At 38.5% G+C, this 18,044-nt stretch overlaps 1 protein-coding gene across 3 annotated transcripts in view; it reads right to left on the bottom strand.

Moving 5' to 3' along the window:
* Positions 1 to 452: 452 nt before the first annotated feature.
* TGFBR1 (transforming growth factor beta receptor 1) overlaps positions 453 to 18,044 on the bottom strand; it is a 56,974-nt gene continuing 39,382 nt past the window's right edge. For all 3 annotated transcript variants that reach the window (XM_042965345.1, XM_042965346.1, XM_042965347.1), the window contains exons 5-9: positions 15,418 to 15,585; positions 13,637 to 13,793; positions 11,424 to 11,548; positions 9,830 to 9,960; positions 453 to 4,984 (exon numbers count right to left, since the gene is read on the bottom strand). In XM_042965345.1, coding sequence (XP_042821279.1) covers positions 4,859 to 4,984; positions 9,830 to 9,960; positions 11,424 to 11,548; positions 13,637 to 13,793; positions 15,418 to 15,585 — 707 coding nt within the window. In that variant the 3' untranslated portion in view covers positions 453 to 4,858. The remainder of the gene's footprint in view (positions 4,985 to 9,829; positions 9,961 to 11,423; positions 11,549 to 13,636; positions 13,794 to 15,417; positions 15,586 to 18,044) is intronic.

Genomic DNA, 18,044 nt, shown 5'->3' with positions numbered 1-18,044 from the left:
ACTGCTATTTTCTCAGTTTCCTTATCGGCCGAGTTAGCATACTAACTGTTCAAACTGACTTAAAAAAAAAAAAATGCCAATTCTCACAAATCCTTAAATTAGGAAAGAGGATGCACTCAATTTCCTTTGAAAATCACTGAAAAAACTTTGAGAATCAAAATAGTAACATCTTTAACAAAACATTAGCAAACCTGCGGAGTGAGAGACAATAAGCAGTTCACGTGGAGGCAGGTCCATCCCATCCCCTGACAGATCAGGCACCCCCACGCATGTGGGAGGACGCCACGGATGCACCTTCAAGGCAGGTGGGCACTTCTCAGCCCCGTTACCATGTTGCAACTTGTACTGAGGAATAATCCAAAGACTCTAGTATCTGTCTATAGCAACTGCATTTCATATCAGCATGGCTCAGTCCAATATACATACTTTATTTTAAATGATGCCACTAGCACTTGGGAAAAAAAAGTCATTTATTTGCATTGCTTCCACTTCTCTACTGTAGTGTTAGGACCCGACATAAGCATCGCTCTTCTACTTCCTATTTACAGCTCATTCAGAATATTACTACAAATACAATATACAATTTTTAAAAACTTCTGGGGAACTGTCGTCTTTGTTTTTCTTTCCTCTTTATAGGTTTCTCAAAATCATTCAACTTAAATGAAAATTTACATGGACATTTTCTGTACACATCCGAAAGGGCAGAGGTTACACTGGTAAAAGCCAAAAGAATTTTGCACGAATACAATAAAATACAGAAAACAGAGAGTATAGAAGATGTTATTTGGGGTACAAATATAAACAATACAGTACCATTTGAGTAATTTAGCAACATAACACTCATACTTTATAGAAATAAAACTGCAAACCTGGAGAATGCTCTGACAAATATTAAACATTATATATACAATGAGGTAAATGTACCTTGGTCTCTTGAGAGGTAATTTAAGTTTAAAGCAATTGACATTTTGAAGCATCTCCTTGACATAGAAAGAAATATCAAACACCCCATTCCATTGGCACAAGGTGAAAAAGGGATATCAAAACACGGTTCACGATATTCAATTCATAAATCTTGTTAAAAAATAAAAACAAATTCACTTAAGTTCTTTTTAAGTTTTAAGAAACAGGTTGAATATTATTAACCACATTCTTAGAAGTTTACAATTACAAGTAAGATTGCATAATGGTGTGGAAAAGCTTGAATGTACTGACAATCCTCAGAATGACTTAGAATCCCAGCACTGCCGGAAGGGGCCCGTGGGTATTTCAGCGTTCTTAATCACACTCAAGAAGCTACAGATTACATGTCCAGAGCTATTCTTTAGGATCTCAAAAATATCTGAATTGGCATTTCCTGCCAAGCTGTAACAGAACCACTGTTTGGAAATTCCATCATTTGGAGCCAGAACACTGCCACAGTCAAGAAACAAAAAGAAACAGTTGACTTATAATCACTCTTTCAGTGCAAGGATAAAAATAAACTTTTGATATGACAGGTCTACTGGGATACTGATTTTGTTCTGCATTTTAATTGGCAATAGGCCATCTTGTTTCACAAAACAGTCTAAGTGGGACAGTTCGCGATGTAGAGGGGGAACAGAAGGTAGCTCACGCATGAGCTGATCACTAAATGTCATAAGGAGAACTGAAATTTGGAAATCTTGATGGCCATGGCACTGTGCACTGACTCGAGGCACTTCTTGAGCAATATCATTACAGCAGAATCACAGGCTCCCTTCTTCAGACCTTACCCTGTCCTACAGTGGGTAGGATCGGCCACTGCTTCTGGCACAACTCCTATTGCCATACTGCCACCTTGCTGCCTTCCCACTCCCTGGCCATAACTGAAGTCACAACAAGGCAGCCAGCAGAGCCATCACCCACCCAGTCTCCAAACTTGGGAGAGCCCTCCCAGCAACACCCCATGACTCAAAGAAATGGAAGCACGTCCTACGTTTCCATCAATCATTTAGATACCAAAAGCAGCTATTCAGTCAAAAGGCTGCTGAGGGGATATGGGCAGGGCATGGTGGCGGCAAGGCAATGGTCTCTGAGCAGGGACCAGCAGGAAGGCCGGTTGAGAAAACTAAGCTGAAGTTATAAAGGAAGGACCGGGGACACCTGTGCCCCACCGGGTCGTACCTCCCTCATCCCCAGTCCTCCAGGGTACTGACAAAATGGACGTGGACAGGTAACTGGTCTGAAGGTACATTTTAAGCCAAGTTTAATCTTGGAAGGTGAACGTCTGAAGACAGGCAGCATAAACAAACGCTTGTGTTTCTGAGTGACAAAATTAACGCTCTAGTCAAACTTATCTGCAGTTATGGCCGTAGCAATCAGGATCTATTTCATCTTTTAAGTGACTTCCGTTTCCAATATTAGCCAAATGGGGTTTATCAAACTCATTAGCCAAAAAAGGAATTTGCTGCAATAATAAACCCAATTTAGAACTAAACTCCAACTTTAAAAAAAATTCCCTGACTCCCCAAAAGTACATTTTATTCACTTAGGCAAGAACAGTATAACTGCAACTCAATCTTTGATTCAATAAAGAATATCTTCAGTAAAAGTGGATTACTTTACCTTATAGGAAAGTGAGAAATTATGTATCACAATTTCAAATCAGACAAGAACTTTTGGTATGTTCTTAAAATTATATAAAAATAGTTTTAGCATTGGTCCCCTGGATTTCATAAAGCAGATCTGGTAGGCTTAGAAATGGCCAAAAAAAAAAAAAAAAAAAAAAAAAAGGTACTTATAATCACAGAGCTAGAGATTATTAAACAGGAAATCTAACATATTTATAAAAACAAACCCCTCAAACTCATTCATTTGCTTTGACAAAATTAAAATCATGGTAACTACAGAAAAAACTCAGATTTGGAGTCAAAATATTAACCTCTAAGCACATTTTCCCCATGATGTTTTTAAACACATGAAATTGACACTAAATTCCTATGTATATGTCATTCATTCTAAAATTACTTTGGCTTTAAGACCAAATAGTCTTTCAAATTTATTCTATGTATAAGAGATAAGACATTATCAGAATGCAGCCCAGTCAGTGTAAATGGCCACTATCTCTTACTGACCAAAATACTGTAAAGGTTATTCTGACCCTTTCATTTAGAAACTGATAGCAGTATAAAGTCAATGTCTTGCCTCATTGCTATGATAGTTTTTTCTCTCCCGTCAGAATAAGATCACAGTGATAAAGAGAACTCTGAAAATTATAAAAGCCCTAAAGGACTTTTAGCACTGGAAGTAAAAACCAGTTATTGTAAGTTAGTTTCAAGTTAATGTGAAGACCATGACGAGTTTGCTTGAAACATTTAATTTGACTAAAAACATCTGTAAATGGAGAACCTATACTCAGGATGTTCTTTAGCTACCACTCCCAAATATCAAGGGTGTACTGAACTCGTTACATAACCATGGAGATTAAGCACTTGTGCACAGTATGCGCACACGGAGGGAAAGACTGAATTAGAAGCTGCCTTCTTCAAAGGGTAGTGAGACTCCAGAACCACACGAACTCTGACCTTAGTTACAAAGACAGAAAGCCCACTGAACACTGACTCCGACATAACGAATGTGACTCTCTTGCACACCTGTTAGCTATTCAAATGATTAATTACCTTTACCTTCCTAGAAAAAAACCTATTATTTAACATCAACCATATCCTAATTTTAAATGTAATTCATTTCTTAAAAAAATAACACTGTCTTTGATCAGATAAAGAAAAAAATGGCTTACAGAATGCCACACAACTTTTCACAAGCAGCTAGACAAATTTTCCCTTTTAGAAAAATTAGTCTGTAGGCTACAAGTTTTAAATTATTAAAGTACTATAAGCATCTAGAGTGCCACTTGACTTAAGGTATACTTAGACAACACAATTTAAATGCAAAAGCTTGAAGTGAGAATATTCAAATATGACCATGATAACATTTACCAATTAATGCCACTTCATTTCTTTAGTGGTTTAAGCACATTTTGGTAGGAGAAAGGCATTTTCAAAATGGACTACCAAATGACATACTACAAAAATTCCTCCAAAAAACTAGACAGAGAAAGTCTGGGCTACCCAGATAAATAAATTTCTTGAATTGAAATACTATAGGTTTTAAGACACACAGACTTTAAGCAATTCTATTCATCTCCATTAGAAAGACACAGAAGCGGCACTTACTGGTATAGTACAATCCCATTTTGAAGGCATGTAATGTTCTGAATATGTGAAAGAACAGTAATAGTATACAAAATACAATTGCATAAATTATGTTCCTCACTACTATATGAGGTCATTTTTAGACTCAAGATAAGAGTTTTATAAGTGTTAGTTTTAAGATCCTGAAAATTATAGACCAGTACATTCAAAGTCTGAATCAAGGAAACTCTTTAGTGGTTCAGAATCCTCTGAGAATGTACTAACCAGGAATAAAATCACTTTCCTGAAAAATAAGAAATGTTTCGTGTAACTCAACAATCCAGCTCCTTTACCCTTAAAGATGATCTTCAGCACAGCAGAGTTAACCTAAAGTTAAGATCAGCAATCATCTTTAAAAAAACAAAAAAACAACCAAGTTTTGTGTTAATAAAAAATAAAGGTAGACTACACAACACTTTGTAACTGTCCTGGGAAAGAAGTGTTCATAGTGCAGAGAAAGGACCCACATGGCTGTTTCCTGGGTCCAAAGAAATCCTGGGGAGTTTCTCATTGACCTTATTACACTGTTGCAAAAGGAAGCAATATCCTTCTATTCCCTCTCAGTGAGGTAGAACAGCTGACCTCCCAAATTAAAACCCAGGAGCAGATCTGAAGAAAAGCAGAGTTCAGGCGAAGCCGCAGAACTACATTTTGATGCCTTCCTGTTGACTGAGTTGTGACAATGTTTTCTTAATCCTCAAAGCTGTAAGTCTAGCAGCTCCGTTGGCATACCAACATTCTCTCATAATTTTAGCCATTACTCTCAAGGCCTGCAAGAAAATAGAAGAAAAATTATAGTTAACGCATGCACCACTTTCCATTCATCTGGATTAGATCTTTACTCTGTACAGTTTCTTTCCAAGTGACATACGTTCAAGTTTTTGTTTGTTTCAGCATTATCTGTAATAACAAATGAATAGAAACCTCCTCAATTCCCTTCAGTAGGGTACTGCTGTCAGCAGCTGGAAAGCAGATGGACAAGGGGTGACTTACTTATTAGCAGACCTAAAAAATCTGAATCCTAAACCAGAGTTGTACATGGCAAATAAGGAACTTGACTCACACTGAAACGCCCCCAAAATCCGAGGAATTAACTGCATTGAGTTCCTCTGAGGTGAAGTGCAAGCTAAAAATAGGATCAGCCAAAAGAGCTGGAACCCCAGATCCTTGCCCCTCCCTGAGCATCACATAGTTGGGTGACTGCAGTCCCCCACCAGCAAAAGACTAGAGATTGGTATCTGAGAGGGTAAAGCAGAGACCTCTGACTTGGGGAACATGGGGGCAAAGTTCCATACTGACAACTCACTAAATGAGAAGACCATAAGCTTTCTCCCCAAAACACAGGCCACAACCTGTAGACACTCCTCCAGGCAAGAGACTGTAAGAGTCCTCTCTGGGGAATGCGAGCCCAAGTGGAAAGACCTGAAGATACTGCCATCAGTGGCTCTCCAAGCGAGTAACCCAGTTAGATCACCCTAAAGATCACAGGTGATAAGCTCCCTTCATGTGCACAAAGCTTCCCATCGGCTTTTAGCATCCTATTTTTAAACAGGAAGAGAGCAGGAGTTTGATTAGACACCAGAGAAAGCAATATGAATGCAGAAGCTGATACAGAACAAAGCAACTTGGAAAAAACAGTTGTACAGAGAAGAAAACATCAACAACTTATCATTAATATCCTTAAGGAGATAAAAGAAAATGTTCATGTTAGATTTACCATTGATCGTTTTTTTGCTTCCTGTTTGACTTTGGAAAAACTTGACAGAAGAATTGGAAAATAAACCTGATAAAAAAAGATAAAAGTTGATAAACCTCCTGGAAAGTGTAGAAAAAAACCAGAGCTGGAGGAAAAGACAAGAAAATTAGAAGGCCTCTTCAAGAGGTCTACCATTCCTAAGTAGACTGTAAGAAAGATAACAGAGGAGGAGGCGCCTGAATGGCTCAGTCGGTTAAGTGCCTGGCTTCAGCTCAGGTCATGATCTCATGGTTTGTGAGTTCAAGCCCCACATCAGGCCCTGCACTGACAGGGCAGTACCTGCTTGGAATTCTCTCTCTCCCTCTCTGTCTCTGCTACTCTCCCACTCGTGCTTTCTCACAGTCAAAATAAATAAACTTAAAAAAGAATGGAGGAAAATGGAAGGGAACAAATCAAAGAAATACTTCAGGGACATTTTCTAGAAATGAACATTTGTTTCCAGATAAAAAGGATCAAGTTCCTATCACATACATATACTCATTCAACAAAATAATAAATTTACTGACAGCCTACCATCTACCAGATACTGTCCTAGGTACTGGGGATACAATAGCGAGCAAACAGACAAAATCCCTACCCTCATAAAGCTCACATTCTAGAGAGCCAAAGCATATAATTAATAAGTAAGTAAAATACATGGACGGGCAGTGGTAAGTGCTACGGAGAAACATCATTTAGGGAAGCAGATAAAATATGCCAGGGAAAGAAGATGATATTTGAAATGGGTATAACAAGGTAACGTCTGAGCAGAGACTTAAAAGAGGGAGGAACCTGAATAAACCAGAAACAGGAAGTCATGCAGCCAGGAAAGAATATTCACCATAACAAAGGGAAAGGGAATCCCAGGTGAGGGAATCCTCCCAAAGGTGAGGGATATCCCAAGGGGAAAGCTGCACAGTGGGCCTAGAGAACTATAAGTCCAGACTGGAAAATATCAGAAGATTTTGCAAGACATTTCTTCAGTTATTCTATCAGTTTCATGTTCTTACTGTGTTTCAACTATTGAGAGGAGATTCATAAAACCCTAGAAAAGTGTAAGACTGAATTAGTATAAAGTACATATAAAACTAATCAAATTGAGAAAAAACAAAAATGACAGCGATGGCATTAATTCAGCAAATTGCATGTGTGCTCTTAATGTTAACTGCTAACTTTTCCTCATGCTTAAAAAGCCATCTGTTTAGAGGTGCCTGGGTGACTCAGTAAAACTAAAGCTTCTGACTCTTGTTTTCAGCTCAGGTCATGATCCCAGGTTCGTGGGATCAAGTCCCACGTCAGGCTCCATGCTGAGCATGGAGCCTGCTTCAGATTCTCTCTCTCCCTCTGCCCCTCTCTGCAGCTCACGCTCAGGCTCTCGCTCTTTCTCTAAAAAAAAAAAAAAAAAAAAAAAAAAAAAGCCATCTGTTTAATAATGTGCTCTACTTAATGAGTGCATGAATACTTCCAAGTACTCTTGATTTCAGCTCAGGTTATGATCTCACAGTTCGTGGGATCAGGCCCTTCACCAGGCTCTGCACTGACAATACAGAAACTGCTTGGGATTCTCTCTCTCTGGCCCTCCCCCACTCACACTCTCTCTCTCAAAATAAATAAATAAATAAATCAACTTGAAAAAATTTTTTAAAATCTGTTGCAGTTCTATACACTAATAATGAAGCAGCAGAAAGTGAAATTAAGAAAACAATCCCATTTACAATTGCACTGAAAACAATAAAATATTTCGGAATAAACTCAACCCAAGAGGTAAAAGACCTATACTCTGAAAACTATAAAACACTGATGAAGGAAGTTCAAGATGATACAAAGAAATGGAAAGACATTCCATGTTCATGGGATGGAAGAACAAATATTGTTAAAATGTCTATTCTACGCAAAGCAATCTATACATTTCATGTAATCCCTCTCAAAATACCAATAGCATTTTCATAGAACTAGAACAAACAATCCTAAAATTGGTATGGAACCACAAAAGACTCTAAACAGTCAAAGCTTTCTTGAAGGAAAACCAAAAACAAAAACAAAAAAACCAAACTGGAAGTATCACAGTTCCAGATTTTAACTTATATAACAAAGTGGTAGTAATTCAAATAGTATGGTACTGGCCTAAAAATAGACACATAGAGATCAAAAGAATAGGACAGAAAACCAATAAGTATACCTATAATTATTTGGCCAATTAATCAACAAAGCAGGAATGAATACACAATCGGAAAAAGACAAATGGTGTTGGGAACACTGGACAGTCACATGCAAAAGAATGAAACTGGACCACTTTCTTTCATCATGCACAAAAATAAACTCAAAATGGATTAAAGACCTAAATGTAAGACTTGAAACCATAAAAATTCTTGAAGAAAGGATGGGCAGTAATTATCTCTGATATTGGCTGTAGCAACATTTTTCTAGATATGTCGCCTGAGGCAAGGGAAATAAAAGCAAAAATAAACTATTGGGATTACATCAAAATAAAAACCTGCACACCAAAGGAAATAATCAACAAAACTAATGGGAGAGGATATTTTTAAATGACATATCTGATAAAGGGTTAGTATCCAAAATATATAAAGAACTGATACAAGTATATACCCCCCAAAATAATCCAATTAAAAAATGGACAGAAGAAATGAATAGACATTTCTCAAAGAAGATATACAGATGACTACAAACACAAGATGCTCAACATCACTCATCATCAGAGAAACACAAATCAAAACTACAATGAGCTATCACCTCACACCTGTCAGAATGGTTAAAATAAAAAACCAGAAACAAGCATTGGTGAGGATGTGAAGAAAAAAGAACCCTCTTGCACTACTGGTGGGAATACACATTGGTGTAGCCATTTTGGAAAATAGTATGGAAATTCCCCCCAAAATTAAAAAGTGAACCACCCTACGATCCAGGAATTGCACTACTGGGTATTTACCTCAAAACTACAAAAAACACTAATTGAAAGGGATACATGTACCCCTACATTTATTGCACCATTATTTACAATAGCTAAACTATGGAAGCAACCAATGGATAAATATTATTCAGTCACAAAAAAGAATGAAATCTTGCCATTTGTAACAACATGGGTGGATCTAGAGGATATAATGCTAAGTGAGATAAGTCAACCAGAGAAGGACAAATACCATATGCTGTCACGCATATGTGGAATTTAAGAAACAAAACAAGAAAAAAAATGAGAGACAACCAAGAAATAGACTCTTAAATACAGAAAACAAACTGATGTTTACCAAAGGGCCAGTGGATGGGGGTATGGGTTAAATAGGTGATAGAGATTAAGGAATGTACTTATCAAAAAAAAAAAAAAAAAAAGAGAGAGAGAGAGATGGTGAACTTAAATTCCACCAGACCGGTAAGTGCATTAGGATTAAACACTCCATGTAAAAGACAGATAGCAAAATAGGTAGATAAAATAAAATGCAGATGCCTTGGTTCATTGGTAGATTTAAACACTATTCTGATACACTGACAGCCTCTGCAAATGTTCCATGGCCCTTTTGATGGACTTGAGATCAAACATGAAAACTGTTTTTCACTCACTGGTTTAATTGCCATGAAAAAAAAAAGAAAGGAAAGGAAAGGAAAGGAAAGGAAAGGAAAGGAAAGGAAAGGAAAGGAAAGGAAAGGAAAGGAAAGGAAAGGAAAGGAAAGGAAAGGAAAGGAAAGGAAAGGAAAGGAGGAAGGAAGGAAGGAAGGAAGGAAGGAAGGAAGGAAGGAAGGAAGGAAGAAAGGAAGAAAGAAAGAAATTCTTGTGTCTATTTTCCTTAAAAAAAAAAAAGAGGCAAATTTCCACTTAACAAGCAGAAACAGTTTAGAAAATTGTATAGTATCCAAAAGAAACACTCACTTCACAACTCTGCCATCTGTTTGGAATATTTGGCCTTAACTTCTGTTCACAAACAACTTTCCTCATTTCTTCAACTGATGGATCAGAAGGTACAAGATCATAATAAGGCAGCTGGTAATCTTCATGAATTCCTATATTGGTTAAAAACAACAACAACAATTTTGAAGAATTTATTGATAATGCCAGACCATTCTTTGTCCAGACAGAAAAGGAACACCTGAGAGTCCTATTCAGGGTTCCATTCATGAATTAGCTAAGTGCTTATGGCTTGGTCTGTCTCATCCACATCTGCATCAACAACCCATCTTTCTGAGTTGGTACTGGGTCCAGTACAGCTTGCAACTAAATATCACCATGGGATCAGCAAAGGCTATTTTTTTTAACATTTATTTATTTTTGAGACAGACAGAGACAGAGCATGAATGGGGGAGGGTCAGAGAGAGAGAGAGGGAGACGCAGAATCTGAAACAGGTTCTGAGCTGTCAGCACAGAGCCTGACACGAGGCTCAAACTCACGGACCGCGAGATCATGACCTGAGCCGAAGTCAGACGCTTAACTGACTGAACCACCCAGGCGCCCCATCAAAGGCTATTTTGACGATGGTTAACCATGAGCTATGTTGACCAGATTGACAGTTTCCTATAGAACCCTATGGTACAAAAAATGAGAGTTTTTATTCTGTGAGCACTTACCCTCTCACTTGGCACAGGGATCTACACTCTACCACGGAGATGTAAATCCTACAAGCAAATCGGAGGTGCAAGTCCTTTACCTCTACTTGGATCTGTCCTCTTCACTGTAAGAGACATGCTCCCCCTCTTACTGTTACATAAACTTGAGACCCTAGTCTCAACCAAGCCTGGGCCCCAAGGATAAGAAACTATTCCTCAAGTAAATATGGGAGTTTCTCAATCTAAAACTAAACCTAAGTTAAAACTTAGTTTAAAACATAGTGTAAGGGTGATATAACTGTATTCTGTATTTGTAACGTCCAGCTATGAAGTTGGACAAAATACCCACAATCTCAGGGGGGAAAATGAGTTTGACCCAGTTATAATTTAGAAACAGCTTCCTGGGTGGCCTCTCAAGTAGTCATCCACTCTAAATAACTATATGTCAAGATAACAAGGGCTTGGTTTCTGATGCTCCCAAGATTTAAATGGAAAATAGAAAAAGAATACACTAGAATAAGTGTGTCATGTCATTTCCTCTCACCACAGATTTTATCTCCTTTATTTTCTTTGGCACTCTCAGTGATCACTGCTGATATGTGTAATTACACTCAATAAAAAAAGGCTAGGGGCACCTGGATGGCTCAGTCGGTTAGGTGTCTGACCTCAGCGCAGGTCGTGATCTCACAGTTCATGGGTTCAAGCCCTGTGTCAGGCTCTGTGCTGATAGCTCAGAGCCTGGAGCCTGCTTTGGATTCTGTCTCTCTCTCTCTCTCTGTCCCTCCCCCTCTCACACTCTTTCTCTCAAAAATTAATAAACATTAAACAAAAATTTTTTTAATTAAAAAAAAAAAAAAACAAGGCTATCCCTGAACAGCTTCTCTGTTCATGACAAACTAATGGGGGAGGGGGAGAAATTTACCACCAATGGAACATCGTCGAGCTATTTCCCAGAATACTAAGCCCATTGCATAGATGTCAGCACGTTTGAAGGATTCAAAGTGTTTCATGTTTATGGAATCATCTAGAACTTCGGGGGCCATGTACCTAAAAAAGAAGTCAGCATTTTACTTTATGTAATGGTGGCCACAATACTTTTGAACTCTTTCATAGATTTTTTTTCTCCTGAGAATTAAAAAAATAAAATAAATCAGTATTACCAGTATTACCTCTGAGATTTTTCTTCCCTTTTAGCATGGTTCTGCTACTTTTTAAAATGATTCACACTTCTTATAGAAATTTTCCCAAAGTTCATAAAGTACAAAGTAAAAAATCATTCCATTACTACCACCCAGTGTTAACACTTTGATCAACATCCTTGCAGATATCTCTCTCTATATATGGACATATACATACAATATTACATAACTAAGATCATATTACCCTCAAAAATATTAAATATCCATACTGATTTGAAAATTACTGATGTTAACTAAATCCCATGAAAAGTTGAAACAGCAATTTCATGCTACCTGCCTTAATGATCTTAGTTTCCAATGAAAGACACAACATATAATAACCATGACTATGATAAATGTCCTAACATACACCACCTACTTTGTCAAGTACCATGCAGGGACCATACATTTTAATCTAGAAATCTTCTCACTAGAAGAGGATGAAAGGAAGGACGAAGACATAATCCAGGGAACAAAATAATAGGAAAAAATGAATGCCAGTCCTCCTATTTTTTAGAGAGCAAGTGGGGGAGGGGCAGAGAGAAAGGGAGACAGAATCCCAGGCAGGATCCACACTGTCAGTGCAGAGCCCGATGTGGGGCTCAAACTCATGAACTGAGCCGAAATCAAGTCAGACACTTAACCAACTGGGCCACCCAGGCTCCCGCCAGTCCTCCTATTGATGCCACATTGTAGGGTTTTCAAGTTTTAAAAAGCCTACTAAAGTTAGAGATCAGGATCCACGAAGACCTGATCTGCAGCAACCACTGTCCTGGACCCTAAGTCAAAAGTTCTGAGAGTCCCTGTTGAATCCAGAAATCACAGATACAACTGAGACAGAATGAAGCTTGGCTCTATCCAAAGCCGAGGCAGTAGTGTGAACATATGTTGTGGCAACATGCTGTGATACAGAGTAAGGCCTTTTGGGTCAGAAAGGCCGAGGTTCATATCTCAGCTCTTCAGGTTACCATCCTTATGAGGCTGGCCTCATTATTTAACTTCCATGGGGCTGTTTCCTCATCTATGAAATGAGGATAAGGACACCTACCTAGTTATGTTCTTTTGAAATTCATGGATTCAACAAATGTTTACTGAAGACCTGCTCTGTATTAAGCACTGTAACGGATACTGGGAATCCAAGGCTGCTCTCAAGCAGCTTGCCATCCAGTGGAATATACAGACAGATAAATGGAGAATTACAATGTGCTAAGTGCCTTAACTGTCCAGGTTCAGCCTGCTGAGAGCCCTTGGTAAAGGCACTTCACTGTCGAGAAAAGGCTTCCTATGAGAAAGGAAGGGTGAGGACAAATCAGGGAAACAGCACATGCAAAAATTCTGAGGAAGAAAGAAAGGTGTATTCTCAGGAACTAAAAATAAGAAAATGGGGGCACCTGAGTGGCTCAGCTGTTAAGTATCTGACTCCCGATTCTGGCTTAGGTCACAGTCTTGAAGTCTGTGGGATTGGACCCCATGCTGGGCTCTGTGCCAACAGCACAGAGACTGCTTGGGATTCTATCTCTCCCTCTCTCTCTGCCCCTCCCCTGCTCTCTCTTTCTCTCAAAATAAATAAATAAACATTTTTTAAAAATAATAAAATAAGGAAATGGTTGGGCTAGCTACAGTACAGCATATAAGGAGAGCATTAACTGAGATGATATATATACAAGACCCATTAAAATGATTGGCACATACTGGGCAGCCTATTATCGTCAGCTAATATTGTTATTATAATTAATATAACTAATGATAATATTCTGGAAGGGCCACCTTTCATCAGCAGGCATCTTTTAAAGTCAGGTAACCTTGGCTTCAGAGCAGGCAAGACCATGAGATCTTCTACCTGTGGGCAATCTAATAAAGTACAGGTTTGAGTTTCAGAAGATACGTATATACAAATGAGAAGGCAATGAAAAAGAAGTTGATTTCAGAAGGTATTAAATACTATTCACAAGTATACCTTTTTGTTCCCACTCTGTGGTTTGGAGCAATATCAATCGTATCTGTGGCTGAATCGTGTCTTACTGCCAGTCCTAAGTCTGCAATGCAGCAAGTTCCATTCTTCTTTACTAAGATATTCTTGGACTTCAAATCTCTATGAGCAATGGCTGGTTTCCCTAAAGAAACAAAAATTAAATGTGATTATTTAAAAGGTGATACCAGTCACAATTCTCACCTTTAGGTTCAAAGCCTCTACTCCTGTCCCAGCGCAGTGTCAAAGCATCTCAGCCCGCATCATCCACAATACCTGGACAGTTACTCAACAACCCCAAGCAAGTCATTATACCAAAAGTTGCTGAAATCACATTTCTTCAAAAAACATAGAGAAAATAAGATTCTCTAAAAGATGGTGCTCAAAAACTGTAAGTCTAACAACTCGAAGCCTAGGGGTTAAAGACGTTAGTTTGTTGACATCTCATGAATTATTTACAGAACTCTAGTCACAGACTGATATTTCAGTCTAAGAACCAAATATCTACATCACTTCATCTACCTCCCAACTGTAATGTACTCAGTTTTAGATTCACAACCTTTAATACTAACCACGGGAAGACATGCTATTAAAAACTCATAATTACAGTGTGGAAACCCTAGAACCCTCCTCCATTGCTGGCAGGAATGTAAAAAGGTACAGCCACTTCGGAAAAAATCGTCACAGTCTGGCAGTGCCCCAACACCATCAATTACTATATAATCCAATAATTCCACTGTGTAAGAGAACTGAAAATATATGCCCACACACACAAAAATAAAATAAAAAAAGCGTACACCAATGTTCATGGCAGCATTACTCACAACAGCCAAAAGTGGAAACAACCCAAGTGTCCATCAACTGATGGGTAGATGTGGTACGTCCAAACAACAGAATACCATTTGGCCATAAAAAGGAATGAAGGACTGATATGTGCTATAACATGGATGAACCTTGAAAATACATTAAGAGAAAGAAGCCAGCCACTAAGGAGTTTGGGAGGAACTGGGGAGCGACTGCTATGGGCACAGTATTTCTTTCCGGAGTGATGAAAAATGTTCTAAAATTGACTGCAGTGATTCACAACTCTGTGAATACACTAAAAACTGAGCCATACACTTAAAATGGGTGAATTGTATGATACGTGAATTATAACTCAGTGGAGCTGGTACAATCAACAACAATAATAATTACAAAGATGAGGCTAAGATGTGAAATAGCATGTGTGCAGTAAAGTGCGGAGTGATGGCAAGTGTAGAATCTCTACAGGAGAGAGAGATACTGGCATCTGATATCCTACATGGCATAAAAATCATACCACAACAATTTCGTAACTAAAATTTTTCAACTATAAACTGTCTCATGCAGTCTCCTTATCTCAGGGTTATATATGATTATTAGATGGCCAGATAATATTAGATAGCATGTTAATTTTTATAAAGCATCTTTCACATTACATTTGATACTACACATAAAAATACATTCTTTTAGACTTTAATTCTAAAATGAAGATCCTCAAAATCACAAGACTACATGCCACTTTTAAGAACTCACGAGCACGTCAGTGGTGCCACAATGACTAGAGAATCTCTAAACAAATTCCTACATTGCTAATTCCCCCTGAGATTTTCAACAGAAAGATAAAATAATTTCATTTAAAACCTCATTTTAAACATCTCCACTTAGGCTGACCTGTCACAAAAATTTTCTAACAGACATTAGATTCAGGGGAATTTAAAGCTTAAATAACAGAATTACTTGGGAGTTACCTTGGGTACCAACAATCTCCATGTGAAGATGGGCAAGTCCACTTGCTGTGGACAAAGCGAGTTTTATCATTCCTTCCACGGTCACTGTGTATCTGTTCAAATAATCAAAAAGGGATCCATGCTCATGATAATCTGACACCAACCAGAGCTGAGTCCATGTACCGTTGTCTATAGAGTAGAATAACAATGCTTCAGATGGGTTGTAGAACATTTAAGATTTATCAATTCAAAAGTTACCACTTTTTACTCTTGAAATCCACAACTGTAACATATGATGATGGTACCGTAAGTGTGCATATTATTTCCTTCATGTTTTGTCTGTCTTATACTTTTACATACATATCTTTCAGATACTCTGAGTAAGCCCCCTAGTCTTGAGATAAGGCAAGGATAACTAATCCCATTTAAGAGATAAGGAGTCATAGTTCCAAAATGGTGACCTTGAACCTACACAGACAGTAACAGAGCGGGGACTCCTTAGTGGCTAGAAAAATGTCTGGTTCAGGTTAGGTGCTCGATGGTTGTTTCTGGAAGGAGCAGGGAAATGAGAGGAAGGAAGATGGGAAGTATCTGGAGCCTAGTGTGGCCACAGTAGGAATGGAATAGTACAGGACAAAACTGACTGTGAGCTTAAATGAAGAAATGCAAGCTTTATCACAGACTGTACCTTCAGTTCACAAAGAAGCCAGATAAGAGGATTATGAACCCAAGGTTTACAGCTTACAAAAAAATATAAAAATTGTGGTATTTCCCACTGACACATGGGAAAGCAGAGACAGGAACTAAAACGTCCAGAGGAAAAAAGCTAGGGCTGAACCCAGTTTTACATAAGGTGATTCTGAACCTTGACAACTAGTAATATGTATTTCAAAAAGGTTGCTTGTAAACTGATACATGGATTTGAAATGTGTTTTCCCATGGGAATCATGGTAAAGATTCTGGCTAGGCTTCTGGGCTAGGCTGGTCCACAAAAGCCTATTTAACCTAAAAGTAGCAAGAAAATCACATATTTTGTGAAATCACGCATTACGACAATACTAGGAGGTAGCACAATTCAGTAAAACATGCAGGCTTGGAGTCATTCTGACCTGGAGTGAAAGCCAGGGCCTTGTTGTTATGGATTATGTGACCTCAGATAAGTTTTGTAACCAATGAGCCTCTGTTTCTTCTTTTACACAGCAAGAATACCTTACTTTTGCAAAAGTGTTAAAATTTAAAATATAAGATAATTAGTTAAGCAGTTAGTGTAACGCATGGCACACAGGAACTTAAAATAGGCTGTTTCCTGTTTCCTGAGACACCTGGGTGGCTCAATCAGTAGAGGGTCCGACTCTTGATTTCAACTCAGGTCATGATCCTGGGATCATGGGATCATACCCGGCATCAGGCTCCATGCTGGGCATGGAGCCTGCCTAAGATTCTCTGTCTCCCTCTGCCCCTCTCCCCCACTTGTGCTCGCTCTCTCCCCCTAAAAAATGAAAAATTAAAAGAATTTTTGTAAATGTGATGTTTCCTACCCTACTGGTTGTAAAAAAAAAAAAAAAAAAACCCACACAACTGACATAAAACAGCATCTATATTTTGAAGGTTTTTACTTGAAGGAAAGCAACTCTGATTAGAAGAGAGTAAGAAAGGTATTTTCAGAAGATTCTAGAGGGGATTTCTGGGTACTTTCCAAAAGAATTTAGATATTCATGACACTAGTTCTTTATAAACTGTTCTTCATAAACTGTACAAACGAATTCTATTCAAACTTACACGTTTTTCTTTCCCTTGACACGGATGCATCACTACCTTGATCTGCATACTTACTAATCAAGACTGAATTCTGAAAGGCTGACAAATAGGAACACAGGCAGATGGAAGAAAGGGAGGTTTTCTGAGGTAATTAGCAAGAAAGGCAGAAGAGGGAGAAGGAAGAGGCTGAGCAATATAAAGGACTGTCTCAGGTGGAATTAACTAATTCAGGGGGATAAGGATAAAGGAGAAGGGAATTGGTGTGGATGGACTAGGTTCTGGGCAAAGTCCATTAACCCCTGACAAAGAAAAGAGGAGAGGGCAGGGAAGATGCAGCAGGGGCAGCCAGTTCCCATGTTGACCACCAGAGGACAGCACAAGCTTGGCTGCGGCCTGAGCAACCGGGAAGAGAAAGGCCAGGGCACAGAGCAAGAGCACCGTGTGCCAGTGTGTTTGCAACTTGAAATACGCCTAAAACAGGTTGGGCTCATTTAGAGCCCCAAAATACAGATTTGAAAGCAACCACCACAGCCAAGTTAGAAACTATGCATGTGGGTAAGTTCTTCAAAGGAGCAATTATTGTTCGTAGACATAGAGCTCTCATAGGAATCAGTAAGAAGGGTTTTAGAAAACAAAGACAACTACTAAGAAATAAGAAATGACAGAAAATCTAGTCACAGAACATTATTTTTAAGGTCCTTTTAAGGGTTGGAGAGGAAGCTAAATGACGTAAAAGGCAGAAGAAAATGAAAATGAAGGACTTGGTCAAACAATGATCACTGCTTTTATCTGTTTTTAAGGTAAGTAATATGGAACTGGTAGTAACCACTGATAAATCACTGCCTACATCCATCACACCCATCACTACCCCTAAGTCACAAAAAAGAGAT

The sequence above is a fragment of the Panthera tigris genome, chromosome D4 (genome assembly GCF_018350195.1).
Source record: "Panthera tigris isolate Pti1 chromosome D4, P.tigris_Pti1_mat1.1, whole genome shotgun sequence".
NCBI lineage: Eukaryota > Metazoa > Chordata > Mammalia > Carnivora > Felidae > Panthera > Panthera tigris.
This window is presented reverse-complemented; position numbering and strand designations above follow the sequence as displayed.